The 21843-nt window shown below is 28.5% G+C and overlaps 2 protein-coding genes across 2 annotated transcripts in view; both read right to left on the bottom strand.

The window, feature by feature from the left end:
* Positions 1 to 9508: 9508 nt before the first annotated feature.
* LOC101238483 (GATA zinc finger domain-containing protein 4) lies at positions 9509 to 13141 on the bottom strand. The gene is made up of 2 exons (XM_065810479.1): positions 12017 to 13141; positions 9509 to 11192 (listed from the first exon to the last, which is right to left on the bottom strand). Exons 1-2 carry the CDS (start codon positions 12990 to 12992, stop codon positions 9715 to 9717), a joined length of 2454 nt encoding a protein of 817 aa, XP_065666551.1. The 5' UTR covers positions 12993 to 13141; the 3' UTR covers positions 9509 to 9714.
* A 79-nt stretch (positions 13142 to 13220) lies between these two features.
* The window catches only part of LOC100199381 (helicase POLQ-like), a 39439-nt gene continuing 30816 nt past the window's right edge, over positions 13221 to 21843 (bottom strand). Inside the window, exons 16-17 of the mRNA XM_065810478.1 lie at positions 19139 to 19273; positions 13221 to 13518 (exon numbers count right to left, since the gene is read on the bottom strand). Coding sequence (XP_065666550.1) covers positions 13447 to 13518; positions 19139 to 19273 — 207 coding nt within the window. The 3' untranslated portion in view covers positions 13221 to 13446. The remainder of the gene's footprint in view (positions 13519 to 19138; positions 19274 to 21843) is intronic.

The following is a 21843-nucleotide window of genomic DNA, read 5'->3' on the forward strand; positions in this document are numbered from 1 at the left end:
ATTCTTACTGGCCTCGTTTGCGAAATCGAATTAGAAAAATGTCTATTGAGCGTCTCTTGACTTTTAACGTTGAAAAAAACTATGATATTGAAGCCAATCTCAGTGGCATTGTATCATTGCTCAAATTTCGAAAACTTAAACCCTAAAATTTTCTGCAGTTTATAGTGCTCTAAGGATGAAATTTTAACAATTTTGCATGCTGATCAAGGCAGTGGCATAGCTCGGATTTCTGACGCCCTGGGCAATGCTGAAAAATGGCGCCCCTCTGAAGCAGACATGTGAACTAAAAAAAAAACTTAATTTTTCCAAATATATGACAATTTTAATAAAAAAAGATGCAAATGCTAATCATAACGCAAACTTAATTTAACTCATGTTTCCAATTACGTATCCATTATGGTTCATGCAGATAGCAGATGGCAGATGGTCAATTAGATCTAATAATCAACAACTATTTATAAATTATAATTTGATCTTTCTAGTTTTAACTGAAGCGAATTTATCTACTATGTCGTCAAAGTCTGTTGATTCTAGAGTTTCTCTTTCAATACTAAAGATTGCCATATTAACAAGACGTTGTTGCCCCATTGAAGCTCAGAGATATGAAAGAATAAGCTTCAGCTTGCTGAAGGAACGTTCGCAACTGACTATTGACACTGCAATTGCGAGCAAGATTTGTAATGCAATGCGTAAGTTTGGAAAAACGTCATTTCTGTATGACAAAATAGCTGAAAGTAAATCCAGCGGAGTTATTGGTATTGAACCCCCACGAAATTTAAGCTGCATCTGACAGTCTGCAATTTTAGTGAATAATTCTGCTTCACCGATATCTGTACTGTAAAAGTTTCCCAGATCCAAACAATGTTCCAGCAAACTTTCTTGATTTTCATCACCATCCCTCTTTACTAATACTCTCACATCGAGCAGGAATCCAAATTTTTCATTGAGATCATTTAATCGTCTAAAGCGAGTTGTTAGTTCTTGTTGGAAACGGCCCAATATCATTTTCAAAACTCTGCTAACTTCATCTTCAGCAGAGAGGCCACTATCTCCAGCCCTTTTACCTGGCATTTTTCGCCGTCGCCTGACTCTCCTCTCAGCTTCAATTCCCCATTCCATACATCTCCCCTTGTTATACTCAATTGCATTTTGGCACAAACGATCACGAAATTCTTTGAGATAATTTTCCAACATTTTCATATCAGATGCTGCATCTTTAAAGTTCATCGTGGGACCTTGTCGTCGTTTGACTGTTAGTCACTGTTGGCTCTGGATCTGAGTTGTAAATTCATTATTTTTTATTAATTTTTCCCTTTATGGCGCCCCACCTAGAGTGGCGCCCGGGGCGACTTCCCTACCTGGCCTCCCATTACTACGCCTCTGGATCAAAGCTATCTTTACTACAAGCATTGCTATTGCGCAATCTAATGGGAAAGTTGACAAACAACATTTATTTTTTGCGGCAAAAAAAAAATCATAAAAAAGTTACTTTTTATCATTTCTTATCTTTTCTGCAATTAAAAAGAATAATTATTTATCTATTCAATTTGCAGCCTCAATACTTTTTGTGCAGATTCTTTCTTAGAACTAACGGTGATCAATTTTGTGTAGTTAATTATAAATATATTAGATAAGATTTTGTTTAGTTGTTTATAAATATAATAGGTAAGAATTTACTGCAGATGTTTATTTGTGAAAGGATGTTATAAAAATAAACTTGATTTATTAAATTAAAATGTTAAGAGACTGATTTTCGACAAACCATATTAGTAAATCTAGTTTCATAAATAAAATGTGCCAGAAAAAGACACATTGTGAAAAATAATATTAGTAATTTAAAAGTATCTTTATTATTGGTTTCGATTTTGTGAACAATGTATGGAGCAATGTAAACACTGACCATTACGCTATCTTGTTGTCCAACACCGTACTTTAATTTCCCCAAAACTTTTTTTTAATAATTAGTTAAAAATTCACCAAGCATAATGAGTTATTGATATTGACTGATATTAGGTAAAAAGCTAGTCAAGTATATTTAACCTCTTAATGTTTAAGCATCTGATGAAGTCAAAGTTTTTATTCTATTTTTATCGTTTTTTTTTCGCTAAAATTATCCAAATTTCTGCTATTTTTGATAAATGTTGTAGACGATTATCTTTAGCACTTCAAATGGCAGTTTGCTAATATCACGCAATCTTACATCATTCAAATACACTTGGTAACTAAATATAATTTTTTAACCGCTGATATAATGTTTAAGATACAGCTATATACTCAAAGACTTGAACAAAAATACCTGGTGAGTACAAAGGCACTTCTTCAGCAATAGTTTTTATCACAATTAAATTTCGTGAGAATAATAATATTTGAGGAGTAGAAAGACTCATTTCCAGTGATAGTTTTTATCCCAAATAAATCTCGTGAGAATAATTATACTTGAGGAGTAGAAAGGCTCTTTTCTAGTGATAGTTTTTATCGCAAATAATTCTAGTGAGAACAATGAATTATTCGCAAATAATTCTAGTGAGAACAATGATATTTGGTGTGTGCAAAAGCTCTTTTTCAAAGATAGTTTTCATCGCAAATAACTCTCGCGAGAACAATAATATCTGGTGAGTAAACTGGTCTAATTAAGAAGCTAACAATTCAAAACGTGACAAAGAAAAGATTTTAAAATATTTTCTTTCTCTTTTCTATAGCATGAATATTTTGAAGAAAAATAGATAAAATCTTGTTTTGACTGAGCCCAGTAGGCAAGCGTCGTCCGAGGGAAGTTCATCAAACGTCTGACAGACATCCCGCGGATGACGCATGCCCATTGCGAGTGTTCTGAACGAGTAAAAGTAATAGTAAAAACAAAAAGCGTTCTGTCTTTCATCAGCATAACGTCATAAAATATTTTGTCCAAATAACTAATCAAAGACGAGCGGACGCTATTTTGACATTTGATGAAACAAATTTTGAATTAATGAATCATTTCCTTATCGAATTGTGTTTACAAGTTTACGCGGTTATGCGAGTTAGATTATTTTTATTTTACAGTTAAGTTATAATTCCTTTTTTCTTTATTTATCATAGTTAACTTTCTTTATTATAGTTTCGCAAGATCTTCATATAATATAAAATAGAAGATTATGTAGACAAAGATAATATCAAAGTGAAACATTTTAAAACTGTTCAATAATAGGTCTCAAAATAAAAATAAAACTGTAATACGTTCTATTATGTACTTTGTGCAAACTCAAAGAACATGCGCAACACAAATTCAAATACATTTGAATTCAACTCGGGAGCATTCTTTAAAGGCAGCAGACAGAAATTTGGCTAAATGATACATTACTTTATTATTGAAAACAAAATATTAAAAAAATAAAGAACTGGGACAACAGTACGCATTAGGAAAAGACTGTTTACTCAAAGACGCTAAAATTTTTAAACAACTTAACAAGGATTTAAGAAACATAAGTAATATGAAAAAGATTTTCCTCATAGTCAGCAAAGTTAATAGTAAATGTTCAATCAGAGTTAAAGCAGTGAAGAACATTATTTATGAAAATGAGTTAAACAGAATGAACCACAAATATTGTCTTTGAGCAAATCACTATCTGAAAAAAGGAGATTCATTGAATATACTGCAGTCTATTTTGGGAAACAGGCAAAAACTAGCCGTTTTAACTAGTACAGAGAAGTTATTTTCGATACTCCCTACGTTGCTAAGGAAAATTTTGATTGTAATAAGAATGAGAGTGATTGTCTGGATGAAGATATATAAGAGTTTAAATTTTACTAAATATAAAACTAAATGTATTGTTTTTTTAATGTTATAATCAAGAAATATTCAAAAAGATGAACTAAAGTTCATCTTTTTGAATATTTCTTGATTATAAACTTGTTCGCGTTATATGCAATTATGCTGGTGCTGTTGGAGTTCGATTTAAATTAATAATATGAAATATTATTTTTTATTGTTGGAAGTACATTTGGTCGTTATGTACCATTAATAATAATTAAATTAAAATTTGCAGTTCAATTCTTCAAGCAAACTACAATATATTTTAAATCAAGGGTATTATCTTTTGGAATTGCAATTATTCAACATAAACCTTTATCTTTGAAATAGGTCTGTGATATGAAACATTAGTTACGACACCAGACTTTAAAGTTCACACATCGACAATGTATTTGACATATTATAATACATATTGTATCTATAATAATAAAATATGTCATACTATAACGTATAGTTTATAATATATAACGGGGTCTTTTTATAACATTTTGTTTAATATCCGGATATATATATATATATATATATATATATATATATATATATATATATATATATATATATATATATATATATATATATATATATATATATATATATATAGCAAATTTAATTAAATGCGTGTTTAATTGTATATTTATTTAAAGCTGTAAAAATATTAAAAATTGTAGTAAAAGACTTGTATTAATAAAATCATTCTATAGTCAGATTTTTTAACTATCAAAACGCAGGAACCTTTTTTTTTTCGTGTAAAAATTTTTTTTACACGAAAAGAAAACAAATTGTGTACAATAAAAGTAAAATTTTGAAAATTTTTGAACATCTTTTAATGAACACTTTAAGTTTGTTGGAACTGGGTATGTAAGAAATACTGTTGGTTGAAGGAAATAGAAGTAAACAAAAACATTCTGATTTAATGCAATTGCCAAAAATTAAGGCTCTAAAACCTGAGCACTTTTCATTATTAAAATATAAAAAAAAGAATTAACCAAATTTCTCAAATATTTTCCTTATAAAATAGACAAACAATATTATGAATTGATATTAAAAACATAATGACTCATAAAAGAAAAAGCAAAGAAGGCTAATAAGATTCTATGAAACCGTAGATAATTTTGTAATTATAATTATATAGTGCGTATATAGTTTGTGATATGTTAGTATATATGTTGGGTAGAGAAACTTTTTTTAGTTTCTTATTTTTATGTTCATTTTGTAAAAATATTATAGCAAACAAGATCATATATTATATGTAATGTTGTGTTGCTTTGAAATATTTTGTTCAATACCCTATAAAATTGTTAAAGATTTTGCAGTCAGTGCTGTTTTGTTTAATGTCCAAATTAGCTATGCGAATATCTCTTTAATTTTAGATAAATAGAATTTATATATGAGAAATAGTTAAGGACCAAGTATTAAGCCCTGGGGGACACCACAATCAATAACTTTGAGCTGCATACCAGTTAAGTCATACGTAACACAATGTTTACTAATATGATGGTAAGCCTATTTAATTGGAATTTAAAATTATGTAGTTGTGTAATTTATAGAGAAAATTCATGATCGACAGTCTTTGATTAATGTGTAAAAATTCCCCGTGAATAATTTTTGTTGTCAAAACTGTGCAAATGGATAAATAATAAACACATCTGCTGATTAAATATTTTTCTGCATTAGCCTATGGTTATCTTTCATATGGTTTATGGCATATGATTTATTGTATATGGTTTCTATTACATATTTTTAAGACTCAAGCTAGATTCTACCAAAATAGTATTGCTCGATTTAATATAAGGTTCAAATTTTATGGAACTTGACAGAATCTTATCTGCCAAATGTCTTCCCAACTTCGAGAAAAAAGTTAGGTTTTCAGCAATATTTTTTTTATATATAAATTATTATTAATGTAATTTTTGAGCAAAAAGATGTAGTACCAATTTTACTATGTGATGAATTTAATTAGAATGTAATATTAGAATGAAATAATAACTCTAATGTAATAGGGAGAGTAGGTTAGAAACTTTATAGATGAAGGAAAACATAAGAGCACGACACAATTTTTTCTTTACCCGATGCTAAATACCTAGTTTTTGTATCACCAAAACGATGATAAATCTAAAACTGTTTCTGCAGCGTTCATCCAGTTTTGAAAAGGAAAAAAGCTATTGATAAAATTGAAACCTCGGCACATATACAAATGTTGGGTCATATGATCGAATTAATTATTTGAATGAAGTAAAAAATAGACGTCCGTTACAATTAAAAATATTTGTATTCTATATGCAAATGAATTGCCATTAAGACACATCATTACTTAATTGGATGACCCAACAACACAAGTTATTAACTGTAAATTGATCACAAGCTTGCAACTAATGGTTCTCAAAACTTTTTTTTCGGAATGCAAAAATCTGATTTAATGGAAAATAAACTGCTAAAGAAATTGTACAAATGTGCATTTAACAAATGCTTTTTATGCCCATCCAGAGAGCATTTCGCTAACCTAGTCTTATCTCATAAACCACATGTAATTATTAGATTTGTTTATAAAACTTCATGTAGTCCCAAATTAAAATGTCACGCACAAACGGTGAAACAAGCTGCAAAAAAGGCATGCGAAAAAGGAATAGTATTGAAGCGATGTGATTCGGACATAAAACTCTCAATGGAGAATTGAGCAGAATATTTGAAACAACCATCAAAAAAATATTTTCCTCCAAAATAGTGAAGTATTTTTACCTATTTTATATTTATCAGCAATTTGTTTTATATTTATCGTTTTTTGCGTTATTTACCTTTTTTTACGTTATTTATAGTTTTTTGGGTTATTTATCGTTTTTTTGGGTTATTTATCTAAATACACTAAAGTAGGTAGTGCAACTTTTAATTATTTTATTGCTTAATTTGAACTTATACCGTTTTTTTCTTATCCTTAACAGTTTCCATATTTTTGGAAGAAACAATTTTAAGTGTCTTATTTTTTGCTTTTTGTTTTTGAGTCATTTTTATTATATGCAAAGCCTTTAAATTTGAATTTGACGGAAATGAATAAAGATATCGACTAACCATGAGCGAGATCTCGTCTCGTTCTCGTTTCTCGTGAGAAATGGGACTTCTCGTGAGAAACGAGAAATAGAAAATTCTCGCGGGAAGTAGAACGAGACTTAAATATTATATTTTTTTCCAACTTAAAAATTATTATAATTTACAAAATGCTTAATAATTTGTTTTTTTAATTAATTAATATTTTGACTTCGTGATTTTAATAAATCTAATTAAAAATTTAATTTGTTTTTGTGAACGCGTATCTACAAAAACAAATTAAATTTTTAATTAGATTTTTAATTAGATTTTTTTTTTAAATCTAATTAAAAAATTTTAATTAAATATTATTAATTAGATTTTAAATACAAAAAACTTTTTGTATAAAATGGTGCACTTTCGACTTAATTTCATTAGTTTACCAGTGGAATTTAACTTGACACATATTGTTCATATTGAAAATTCTTGCCTCATTTCAACGATCAAAAATGTCACCAAGAAAAAACAAAATCTGGAGATATTTTCAAAAAACAAGTGACGGTGCTGAATGCAAGGCGTGCAAAACAAAAGATGGAAACACAAGCGGATTTCATCGTCATCTCGAAAAAAAACACAGCTTACGTTGAGTATTCTGAAAAAACTGACGACTCTCTTCTTCCTCCTCCTAAAAAGAAACAACGAACCATGGTCGAAATGCTTGAAACAAAGTCCAAATATGACAAAGACAATTCCATTCAAAAACAGTTTGACTCTGCGATGCTGGATTACTTTTGCACTGATCTGGCATCTTTTTCAGCAGTCGAAGGAAGAGTTTTCAAGAGATTGTTTGACATTGCAAACCCTAAACTGAGCCTTCATCACAGAACAACATATTTAAGAAAGCTTTCAATTCGGTCAAGAGAAGTTCAAGCTGGAATGAAGAGCATAATAACAGAGATTACGCCAAATCTAAAAAGTGTTGCATTTACTTCTGACCTTTGGACTTCTAGAGCTCAGGACAGCTACATCTCTTGGACTTTTCATGCTATTGACAAAAATTGGAGACTACATCACTGTACACCCCATATCCAACAGCTCCCAGGCAGACACAAAGGTATCTTAATTGAAGGAAAACTGGATTCTTTCTTAGAAGAATTAAATTTGCCTGCTGATTTGGCAATGTACTGCGTGAACGAACATGAAACTTGCTGTCAAATTGTCAAAGCGCCTTGACCAATACTTGTGCAACAATCACATTTTGCAATGTGCAGTTCGAGACTCATTTGGAATGACTGCTGGAATGGATGATGCTTTGCAAACATGCAAAGATTTGGCTTCTTTAACTCACCATTCAACAGTTACAGCTGAGTTGCTTGAATCAGAATCAGTCGCTCAAGGAATCAATTTTAGACAGTTACGCTAATCTGTTGACACAAGATGGAATAGTGAACTGGATTGCATGGCTTCTGTCCTACATCTAAAGAGTGCAATTATCATTTTATGTGCAAATGAAGATATTTTTCCTTCAAAGACCATCAGTGCATCACAGTGGAAATCAATCGAGGGAGCAGTAGAAATTTTGGCAACACTTAAAGAAGCTACAGAAACGTGGTCGGCTGAGTCTATTCCAATAATTAACACTGTCGCCGATTTTCTTTATTTAATTCATGACAAAATTGATCAATTTATTGAGACGGATAAAAAAAATGGCTACGGTTTCTTGTATGCAAAAAGCTGCATTGAGAAAAGATTTCCTCTTTGTCACACTGGAAACTTATTGAGTGCTGCAGCAAACTACTTTAATCCTGCTTTAAAGGGACTTCACTTGAAGCTCTTTAAAAAATTTCAAGCAATAAAAGAATGGTTAGCCTCACAGGTTAAGGATAATGTTGAGTGCCAACCTGTTGCCAGAGTCCTTTCAGCAGATTTGTCCCCTAATTCAAAACTGAAGCGCAAGTTAAACGTCAGACTTGAAACACAAGAGCCAACATCTGAACTGAATCCTATTTTGAGCGAAATGTGCCAGTATGAATATCTCCCTGATGCTAAAAAAGACTTTCCGATTCTTGATTGGTGGAAATTGCATTTAAATACATTGCCAGAACTCTCTTCATTAGCTAGATAAATTTTAGCTATTCCAGCAAGTTCAACTAAATCAGAGAGAGTGTTTAGCTCTGGTGGAAATGTCGTCCGATCATCCAGACACAACTTACACCCAGAAAAAGTAGAACAAATCATCTTAATCAGAGAAAACATTGTCTTGTTTGTTTGAAAAGTTTGGCAAAAAAATTCTGAATTAATATTTGAAAAAGTTGTTTACATTTGACAAATGTCATTTGTGTCTATTTGTCAAAACCATGTTTACATTTTTTTTTTTACTTGGATTTTAATAAATTTGTTTTTCAAAAATTGTTAAATTCCTTGTCTCGTCTCGTTCTCGGTCTTACGAGAAGTACTAACTTCTCGTCTCGGCCTCGTCTCGGTCTCGTCTCGGTTTTAAAAAACCTAATCTCGCTCATGGTTAATATCGACCGATTTTCATGGAACTTTATTGCTATGTGTCAATCCATTGGAGATAACTCCATTGGAGATAACTAAAACTTGAAGCAAACATTTTCAAAAGAAAAAAATTAATGAACTATCTTAGTGTCTCTTGTAATGTGTTTCCCTAAAATATGTTATATGAATGTTAATTAAATATTTTTGCTATTTATTTTGTGTCTGGTAATACAATTTCCAATTTCTAGTTACAATGCAAACGTTAAACAAAAAAAAAGTTAAAATAAACGTAGTTTTACAACGGACTTTAAACTTAAAAAAAGTTTTACAATACATTTAAAAATGATAAATACATTTTAGAAAAAAATTATATTAAAGTTTGTTATTAACTAAATTTTGCTTCTTAGTTATTCAATTTTACCTTCGTAAAACATACTTTGAGGAATTCCATCACGCATAAACGTTTTAGTTTTAAATAATGTGTGAGTTTTTAAAACATTTTTATTGATGTCTTTTTCTAATGAACAATTTTCATCCGATTTCGTACTTTTTGTAATATCAATGTAATGTTGGTTGTTCAAATATTTTAAGTTGTTCACTTTATTATCCTCAATATTAAAATCTAAAGCAGGTTTTTCCTTTTTTGGTGGTACTTTCGGTGGTATTTTAGATGCATCCGGATAACTATTTTGATTGTTTAAGTATTTTTTATTTGGGTTTGCTGATTTTTCTAAAGATGAGCTTGCGTCATTACTTTCAGCTCGAAAAGAAATTTCGTTGACGTTGTTTGCCGACGAGCTGTTTAAGCTATTTTGGCCGTTACCTCCCATATTTAAAAATCTTTCGTTAGAATGATTAAACTCGGATTTGTTTGGAGGTGATTTTGTAATTATCTTTTCGGACTTAAAAGTATAAAAATCTTTTTTTGGTGGTACTTTTGGTCGTTTATCCAAATTATTTTTATGATTATCTTGATTCATTAAGTCCTTTTTTACAGATTCTTCTAGGGATGTATTTTCAGTTTGAAAAGAAGTGTCTGACCCTTTATTTGCAAATAAGTTATTTGAATTTGTTTTGTGATCAATATTTATGTTCTTCTCGTTTACACCATTGAATGTGGATAGACCTGAAAATGATTTTGATTTAAAGTATTCAGCTTTGAATGCATGCGCTTGAGCTTCATTTGATGTCTTCACAGTTTTTCTATAATTATCTTGGATATTAGAATTTTCGTTAGTATCGCTATTAAATCCAAATGTAGAAAATGATTTTGCTTTTAGGTTCCTATTTTTAAAATTTGCACGTAATTCTTCACTTTTTAATAAAATATTTGTACTTGTGTTTAAATTGTTTAAATGTATCGTGTTTTCATCATAGTTTATAGATTTGTCAGGATAAGATTTTAGGTTATTAATTTCAGTTTTAAAAGTGCTTAGTTCTTTTTCTGAAATATTTTTAAATTTATCATTGTTGATCAATTTTTTTCTGTTTACGCTATCGGATGCTGATTCTGGTGAACAATTTGATTTATTAGTCTTAACAGCAGCGTCTTCTTTTGATAAATCATTCAAATTATATTTATAGTTTTCTTGGTTGTTTGAATTTTTTTCTTGGACTGTGTTATGTGTAGATTCAACTGTACATGCTTTTGCATCAGTTTCGACTCTAAAAATATTAGCTAGACTCTCTTTTGATGGACCTTTTGAAGAATTTTTTTCTTGGTTGTAAAGTTTTTTTTCATTGACTTTATTAAACAAAGACTGGTCTAAAGATGATTTTTCGTCATTATTTTCAGTTTGAAATGCGGAAGTCAGATTTTCTTGTGTTGGGGGATTCGTCAAAGTGTTTCTTCTAAACCAACTCATGGCTGCAGTTTTTGGTAATGCTAAAAAAAAAAAAAAAAAGCATCTTCTACGATGTAAACATTTGCTTTTTAAAAAAATTTTGGTCTCACAAATTGAGTTTTTTGTACTAAATGTTTTTATTCTATGAGGAATCTACCACAATATTTGTTAAAACTCTATAAACTTGTTAGTTTATGTTAACTTATTCTGTGGGATAAAAGCCAAAGTTTTGGGTTTATATAAAAGTTGCTTTACCTTAAATATATTTTTGATGGAGAAGTTCTATACAATATGAAAAAACACAGTACTTTACATAAGTAAGTACTTAAAATAGGTCGGATTCAGGTTGTATTTTTTATTGTGTTTAAAGCCAACCCAAAAATATTTAATAAAATCACGTAACCATTTTTTAATTAAAAAGCATTTACAATAGTGCGGTAGCGAAAAGATTTTAATGAGGGTTCCCATACAAATATAGCTAAAATAGAAAACTTAAAATGTCTGAATTTAGAAAAGGCTTAAAAAGGCTTTTGATTTACGAACCGATTACGATATATTTTGATTACGAAAATTTAGGAATTTTATCATGGTGTATTAGCAAACTCCCTAAGAATTTAAATAGAACTTATAACTTTCTCTCCTCCGGAAGACCTTTTCATGTAAACTACAACTACGTCATTTCTTTTAAATAATAAACTTTTTTAATCCAAGATAAAATTATTATAACTTTTAGTTAATAATGTAGATATAGTGTTAAATCAATAATTAATGATAAGTTTTGAAAACGTTATTAGAGGAAAGGGGGAGAAAGGGTGTAAATACAAGCAATAAGAAACAAATAAATAATTAAAGAACCGCTTCTTACTAAAATGTTTTGGTTTAGAATTTGGTTGCATCTGATTTTTTTGGTCAACTATTTGTTTTTTGTTTAACATTTTACTTGATTCTAAGTTAAAATTATATTCGGCGATAATCTTGTCCAGAGAATCATCATTTAATCCAATTGATAAATTCAGTTGTTCGCAAACTGATAACAATGGGGATGCATCTTTATATTGAAAGTACATAAAATCTTCATGCAAGCGATACATGTTTGCAATGCCTTTTTTTAATCTTGATATCTCGCTATAAATCTTCGTTATTTTAGAATTCTGTACAACGCTCATCACAGTAGTAACATTTTCAGTGTGGCGATCGAATAGTTCTCTCACTTCATTAATAACTTTAACCAAATAAAAATGCTTTGCTCTATTAAACGCAGACGCAAATTTTACGTCAAAAGGGGGAGTGAAATAAAAAGTTTCCCTTGTGGTCGTCAAAAAAATATCATTCAGAATAGCTGTATCAAAGTAAAAAGCATGTAAAATTTCATTTAACTCGTCCCATAAATCATGAAACTCAACTTCACTCATAAGTTTCGTTACTTTCATTTCATTTATTTTATCCTTAAACTTTCTTAAGCTTACTAGAAAGGCAGATACAGAAGTATCTTCAGAATTTGGATGGAGCCAACCATCTATTGGTTCAGGCAAAACAATACCTTGTAAAAGCGTAATTATTAGCCCCAAATCAAATACACTCGAATCCACTTCCTCTTCAGAATTATAAAGCAAGTTATACTCGGTCAATGAAACAACACCGTGTTTTAACAAGTTATAAAAAAATCCTTTATGTTTCCTTAAACTCTTAAAAAGTAAACTTGGATCGCGCGGTAAACTTGTAGATAACGAATCATCGTGTAAAATTCGTAAACAAACATCGATACCACCATAGTTTAGTGACGTTACTAGTGCGAACCAATACTTATTTTTGTTAACCCATTTTTCCAATTCGATTGCCATTGCGGTTAGTTAAAAATTATTAAAAAAAAACAACACTTGAGAGTTCTTATATGTTAAAATACGAAAATAATTTTGTTGAAAAAATATTTACACATTTACAACACACGAGTAAACACATCAACCCATCAAACTTTCTCAACAGATTAATTAATAGGCTTTTCATACCTTTAGGTTACTATAGTTACTTTTTTTAAATAAAATTGAAATCATTAAAAAGAATAGATGTTATTTATCGTTAAATCTATTTTGATCGTATTACGAAATTACCATTACTAACCTATTATGTTAAAAAGTGTTGCGATGAAAAGAACCTGTAAACCTTTTACAATTGATAAATAATATTTAAAAGCACTTTACATTCTCCGATTATATAAACTATTACGTTAAATTAACATGTAAGTTTAGCGATCAAACGTATACTAAAAATTTTCGTTTTTAACTAAAATGTTCGGTTTCATAATAAAGGCAACGCAGCTATTTCATCGGCTTCCTCACGCAACGACTCAATTTTTTCTTGTAAAATCATCTGAAAAAAAAAATTAATATTATAAGTATGTTATAAATTCTGCGGTATTGTAAAAAATACTTAAACAAGTTAAATTTTATTTATTTTCCTCCTCCTTTCCTCCCAAGTCAGAACCGGATTATCAATGGCATGTTATGAGAAAATAATGAGAAACTTGGGGTCTTAAAACAATAATGTCCTAAAACGGCACATTACGTGTCACAAAGCGGAAATGGGATTTAACGTACATTTTTGAAAGTTTTCCGATTTTATTATTTTAAATATTTTTTTACTGAAATAATTTAGCATTTCTTTAAAAAAAAAAAAAAAATATTTTAAACTCGTCTTTATAAGTGTTGACAGGGGTGTTGACCAGGTTTTCCTTAAACCTTTATATTACCAATAATCATTTTTAAATTTCTGAACTATTTTTGTATCAAATAAATGATAAGTATTGTAAAAGTCTTATAATTTTACGGTTATCCTGCTAATGGTAACATGTAACCCAATACAAACTGATTCATGCCTTGCTGCCTTGTAGGATACGCTTTTTGAAGCAAAGGCGAGGAGAAACCAACTTAAAATACCCCATACCTTGGGGCTCTTGGTTGAGTAAAGGCTAGAGATGGTATCTCAATAAAAATATTCATCTTGGGCAAATGTTAAATGCATCTAAAAAGCCTCCTAGGCAAAAAATTAAAGGGTTAACAGATTTTATCTGTTGACCAGCCCCGTACAGGGGGTACGGGGCTGGTCACCTATTGGCCTGGCGTAGATGTATTTATAATACATTGTTTTTAGTTTAGGATGCTAAATCGTCTTGACTCAATGCTGGATCTTCTTGACTCAATGCATGGGTTTTGTTTGAACCTCTGTTTTTATGACTAGACAGCTCATTCTATTATTTCGACTTATGTCTTATTTCTGATCCTAGTCAGTGCTCAGTTTCTCCACATTCACCCTTAGGTGCTTCTGATCATGATTTGATTTCCCTAAAATTATTATCTCATTCTTTTTCATCATCAGAATCCCCTTATCATTACCTCTTACAACTACTTAAAGCTGACTCGTGATTTCCATCGGGATGGCCCTTGGGTAGAAATCTTCTTCCTGTCTTCCTGCTGACAAATATGCTTCCTACATAACTTCTTGGATTCAGGCTGGCATGGAAACTTTTATTCCCTTTCGACGATTTCAAGTCAAGCCTCACTTTTCTCCATGGTTTTCCTCTCATTGTGCTGCTGAAATTTCCAATCGAAAACATTACATTTATATCTATCAACAAAACAATTCTCCAGAAAACAGACATTTCTACTGCCAGAAACAATTGTAAAAAGGTTTTGTCTAACAGCAAAGCCCGCTATTCTAAGGTCACAAAATCTCGTATTTCATCTCAAAAAATTATGGTCTCGTGACTTCTGGAGAATCTTTAAATGGTGATTTGATGCCAGCCTGTTTTTATGCAAGATAATGACCCAAAGCACAAATCTAAACTTTGTACAAATTATCTGAATCAACTAATACAATAAAAAAAACCCTTACTTTAATGGACTGGCCTGCGCAGTCACCAGACCTCAATCCCATTGAGCTTCTTTGGGATGAAATAGACCGGTATGTGAAGAAATTCCAAGTAAAATCTGAGGAACATTTATGGGAGTTACTCCAAAAGGCTTGGAAAACTGTAACCATGGAAACTTTAAACAAATTAATCTTTCGTATGCCAAGAATATGTGAAGCAGTAATGAAGAAACATGGTGGTTATTTTGATGAACGCAAAGTTTGAAACTTGTGCAAAATAATAAAGACCTTATAATTCAACTTTTTAATGTTTGTTAAGTTTTCTATTTGTGAAGAAAACTAAATAAAGTATATTTCATGAACTAATTTGTAGTTTCTTTATTCACTGAGATCGAAAAAAACATAAACGAAAATATAACTGATAGATTTAATTGATTTTTAATAGAATTACTGTTTTCTCATCACTGGTCTCAAATTAATTGCCAGTAGTGTGTGTATATATATATATATATATATATATATATATATATATATATATATATATATATATATATATATATATATATATATATATATATATACATATATTATATGTATGTATATATATGTATATATATTTATATTGTTTACTTTTTTTAAATTTTCTTATGTCATTTTTTAAATTTTTGTGTGCACAATTCAAGTTATAAATGTTTATAGTTTCATGTCTATATTATGTTCAATTATAGCACATATTACCACATATACATAAACATGTGTATGTGGTAATATGTATTATAATTGTTTTATAAATATGTTATTATAAAAGTGTAAAATGTAACTTATCTAATGTGTGTATAATTGTTATTCAGAAAATCTTATCCTTTTCTATCTGAAAATCTATTCTTTTTTTCTAGAAACTCCCAACTTAATAGTGGTTGCTTGCAGCCTGGTTGGTAGTAAATCAAAATAATTAAAATAATAATAATGTGTTTATATGCTATATATGGTTAAATAAATATATTGTGTTTTTTTAATTGGTATATATGTTTATATTATGTTGTTTCCATGTTGGTGGTGTGACTTGACAAATGTAAAAATCTGTTATTCAGAAAAAACTACTAATATTTAGTCCTGTCAAGGTTCAATGTTCAACGCTGCATTTAAGTTTTCATTTCATAAGCATTTTAAGTTGTTTTTAAGCTTTTCTAAGTGCGTTTCTTATTAATCACACGTTCTTACAAGCAAAGTCTGCAAGCAAATTTGAGCTGATAAATTTTTCTTAGGTTTTAAGGAAAACCGATGTTGTTCTTTTATTTAAATTTAATTTACTTATAAACTACAATAGAACTAAAAAATATAAAGATTCTTATAAACTAAGCTATAAAAAATATAAAGATTCTTATAAACTAAGATTCTTATAAAAAAATAAATAAAGATTCTTATAAAAATTTTTATAAAAAAAGATTCTTATAAAAAAATAAAGATAAAGATTCTTATAAAAAAATAAAGATAAAGATTCTTATAAAAAAATATAAAGATTCTTATAACTAAATATAAAGATTCTTATAAACTAAGCTATAAAAAATATAAAGATTCTTATAAACTAAGCAACTCGTTAAGCAAGTTTTATCTTTTAGATTATTTAAAAGTGCTGAAAGCTATTTTTTTGAGTAGTAGGAGCTGAAGTGCTTTTTAGTCACTCTAATTCGCTTTATTGTTGTTTTTTTATTAAAAGGGTTAATAATAATAACTTTTTTTAGACAGTTGAACTGATAATGCTTTGAGTAAGTTTACTATTTTGTTTTATTTTATATTGGATTCATTTTATACTAGATAAATATCTTATGTATTCAACATTAAAAACTTACATTTATTTGTTGACATGTAAGTTTATATACATAAATGTGCCTATATTTCAGTATATTTTATATTTCTTTATATCTATATGAATATTTTCTTATAGGGAAAAAAAAAAAAATTCTGTCGGAAAAAAAAAAAAGATTATGCTTCTCCATATTTCATTGTTTGAAGTGGTATGGATCTTTTTCAAAGGTATGTGAATATATATACTTTTTAAATTGTTAAATTTGGTCTTAAGTTTTTTTTAAATCTTTTTTTTAATTTAGAGTAAAATATACTGACTGATAATTCTTCATTTTTTATACAAGATTGTATAAACAATGTGCATTGTAGTCTTGATTCTTTGTTAAACTAAAAATAAATTTCTAAAATTCTTGTACGTTTATTTATTTAGTTGTAACAGCAGTACTGGTACTGGTAATATGTTATATGGCATATGATAGTGAAATTGAAATGTATGATATTGGGGTCCAAGAAATTATTAATGTAAAAGCTAATATGCAATTTGAAAATAATTGTTGTCCAAATAAAAGAGATAGAGCTAGGCAAGATGATTTTAATAGTTGTTGAAATGTAAAAAATGCTGTGAGCAGAAAACTTGGTTGCTATAATTCAACGTCATGTAGTGTTAATGTTTGTTAATTTGATTTTACTTTAAACACTTCAGAACAAAGCAAAGTATAAACTTCACTATTTATAATAACAATTACTAACAGTCTTAAATTTAAATAATTTTAAATTTTTTTATTAATTAAAACATATAATTATGTTCTTTTTTTTTAGTTACCTTAATGATCACTTGGTTAATTTGCTTACTGGTGAAACATGGTTTTAATTTAGTAAATTTATAATGTGAAATTTACTCTATAAATCATTAGTCAACGGTTAGGGAGGGGCTGGAACTTTACATAGTTATAGTAAAGATAATTTTGTTTACTGGTAACATAATAAAACCAGTTTTTATGGTATTTATGTTATAGCCATTTCATTATAATAAACAGTAACTTTTCTTTTGCTCATAAATATTTAATGCGTGTCCTTTTTACTTTTTTTAACATGCTGCCTTGGAAACACTGTCTTTCTCTCTCTCTTAAATGATAGTTAAATGAGAATTAATAAAGGAAGCATTAATGAAACTTATGTAATTACTGAGTTTTTATGTATTTATTTATACCACAATTGATAATGATCATGTATAAGAAATATTTTACCAATTTCTTACTATTTTATGATTTGTTCAAACTGTTTAACTCAAAGATCACCCAAGTATTTTTTAAAAATCCAGAAAATTGTTTGGGCAAAATATCCGGAATATATATTCCCTTATTTTCCTCTTAATTTTGCTTTGAGCTGAGTTGGTTCAAATTTTTTCTAATTTTAGGATGAGTGATGAGTGAAAAAGCTTAAAAAACAAATATATTACAAAAATAATTCCTAAACTTGTATATGTATGGAAAACGTTTTGGCTATCCGGAAAAACTGAAAGTTGAGAAAAATCCAGAGTTCCAGAAATAACAGGAAAAAGATAATCCCTGTTAACTATAATTGTCCCTTGTTTGTTCAAATATTGTATTAAATAAAATCCCTTTAGTTCAAGTATTTTAGTTAATAAAATATCTTATCAAGTTGTGGTGTTATTTGGCAGCACCAAGCAGTGTTATAAGGTTGTATTGTATAGCTTTTTTAAATTATTCTGGAGACACAGCAATATCTGTAATGTGTATTAAAAATATCTTAAGCTATGCGCTACTGTTACTGTGTTTTGTGTTGATAGAACTAGGGTGTTAGCTAACTTTTTTTTTATTCTTTATGTTTTCTATTATATTACTAATTCAACAATCAAATGCAAATAATAGTTTTGTAATTGAAATTTTTTTTTTCATTTCTTTACTTATGGCTTAACTTGACTTTCCTTCTCTGGTACGTGATGTGTTGTAAAAGATTTTAAAAAGATGATGTTAATGTATGATGTCTTTTTATGTTTTTAACTATAAGCAATGACATTACTGATAGAGAGTCAAACTTAAAATATTATTTATAGATAAATTTGTATTTAATTATATTTTTTAGATTATTTAGATAATATTTAGATATTTAGATAATATATCAAGTTATATAATTATTAACAATTAATAATGGCTTGTTTACTGTTAGTAATAGATGGCTAATAGTTAAACGGCCCTATAACCCCAAATTAAATTTAGAGAAATTATGTTATTTATAACAATAAATCATATACATTGATGTATATGATTTACCATAACTAAAAATCAAAAATTACCTTAGCTGAAGCAGTAATCAATCTTGCCTGGTTTCGTGGCAAGTTTCTAATATCAGCAGATAGTTTCTCTGGGTTTACAGAAGCCAGATGTTGTAAAGTCCGATATCCACACTTAAATAACTGATGTGCACGTGCCTTAAAAGTATTGATAAAGCAATAGAAGTTGGAAAAGTTAGGATTAATAAATCATTTGAAATGAAATGCAAAAACATAAAAAAAAAACACTTAATAAGCTAAATGAAAGTAAAATTAAAACTTAAATTAATGATTTTTACATGGTGACATGAAGGAAGCTTTTGTACCAATAACAACTTTTTATTATCATTTTCCAAGATTATTTAATCAGAGATTAAAGTCTTAATAAGTCAGGCGATCATCTGGTGAGCTGAACATCTTTTATACACACTTATTTTGTTTACCAAAACAAGTGTTTATCAGCATAACATAATGAATTTGAAATTTACTATTAAATGTGCAATGACCTATGTCATTATAAAGATGTAAATGGTTTGTTTACTTCTCTTAGACTCAAGCATGATTCTGCACAATGCCGACTTTTCATAGATAGCCTAAAATGAAGCCTCAAAGCAGTGTTGCTTCACAATCTAATTAAATAACCTTTTGCAAATTATGTGCAGAAAATGAAGACTATGATAATGTTAAAAAATCTCACGACCAAATTAATAATTTTTAATTTAAATGTTTTTGGTGATTTTATTATGCTTAATTTGCTTGTAGAAAAGCTGATGATGACTATTACTATTACTGAAAGTTCATTGACCCCTGAGTGTAACCACAGCCAGGATTGTTCAACTAAGTCTTATAGCCCCACTTTATATCAAACTAAGATTGGTAAAACAGTTTGTAAAACCCTTGGATTTTGGAGGAGAAGCTTTACAAATAGATTATCTCCTGTTTTCAAGCTATAAGAAGTAAAGATCAAAGGTGGTATATTTGTTGGATGTCAAATAAAAGCAATGTTGAATTATAAGAAACTCAAAAGATCAATGACCAAAGTTAAAAAGGAAGCTAGGTGAGCATTTTGTGATGTAGTTAAGAAATTTTTCCATGGAAATCACAACATATATTTACAAACAACTGGTTCCAAATCTTATTAAAAAATTTTAAGAAACTCGGTTGTCACATGTCCATAAAGATTTATATTTTGTATTCACATCTAGGTTTTTCCCTAAAAACATGGGTGATGTCAGTGAGCAGCATGGTGAAAGATTTTATCAAAACATTGCAAAAATGGAAAATAGATATCAAGGATAATGGTATACTGCTATGATGAGAGATTATATATGGCCTCTAGTCAAAAAAGATGAAAGTATGCACTCAAGAAAATAACAACCATCAAAGAATTTCTAACCTTGAGGATAAAGTTTATATTAAAGAATCGTATTGTAAGTTTAAAATATTTATAATAAAGAATTGTATTGCTTCCTTTTATTTTCACTAATATCTTTGTTCCTAAATACTTTTCATTATATAAAAAAGCGATATATGCTATGTAATAAACAATAACAACAAGTTATCTATTTTCCATAAATCATTTTTACAATTGTATTAATAATAATAATAATAATAATAATCATAATAAGTATGTTTACAATAATAACAATGAATTAAAAAAATTAATAATTATGGTATTAATAAAAATAAAATGATAGTTATAAGCATAATATTATTTATAATAATAATTAAAAATAATAACTTTCATAAGGTAAGCTTCATTAAGATGATGTCACTCATATAGAAGTCTGATCAAAAAAATGAGACCAATTTTACATATAATATAATATAATAATAAGCAAAAAAACATACATTAAACACATAGATTATAGCACATAATATATACATTAAAAATAAACACTTATAAAGCACGTAGAATATACATAAAAATAAACGCATATAAGCACAAAAAATATAAATTGGTAAAAATCATAATATGAATAAACATGTAGAAATCATAATTTGTAGGTTATAACAATAACTTGCAAATTATGATGTAATAATGAAAATTTTTGAAGTAATAACGAAAAGAAAACTTAATGTTTTAAAAGTTAATGTTTTAATAATAAGGATAATGTCTAAAAGTTACAATAAAATATTTTTCAGAGTTTTTTTTAAATTAATTTTGTTTTAAATCAAGAAATAATAATTTAAGTTGCAGTTTTTTGAACTAATTCAAAATGTATACAAGGCTTTTGTTCTATTTACAGACAGACTCATAAACAACAGAATGCTTACCATGCTTATATATAAGATATTTACAAAGAAGTTTTTTGAAGGATTCCAATGTATCTGATTTAAATGACTGGAAGTTTATTATTCTAATAAATTGACGTTGACACAATAGCAACTTGCTAATGAGTTTCTAACTTGACCCCATACTTGACAACAATGACTAAGATAAGATGATAACGCATACTAAATGTTCTTAGGTGGTGGTATAACGATGAATTATTGAAAACATACTGCAGCTCATTAATGTGAAAGTTCCATGAAAGATTACAGTCAATTAACACACTAAAATATTTAATAATCAAAGGATATCGCGGTTTATTATTAATTTTGTATTTAATTTTAACATTTTTATAAAAATAATTTTTTCTCAGAGATAAAAAAAAATTAGTTTTTTCAGTGTTAAGACATTAGGTTAGCATTTAACCAGTGAATACCTTTTAGATCCAAATTTATAT

Source organism: Hydra vulgaris, chromosome 11, assembly GCF_038396675.1.
Source record: "Hydra vulgaris chromosome 11, alternate assembly HydraT2T_AEP".
Lineage (NCBI taxonomy): Eukaryota > Metazoa > Cnidaria > Hydrozoa > Anthoathecata > Hydridae > Hydra > Hydra vulgaris.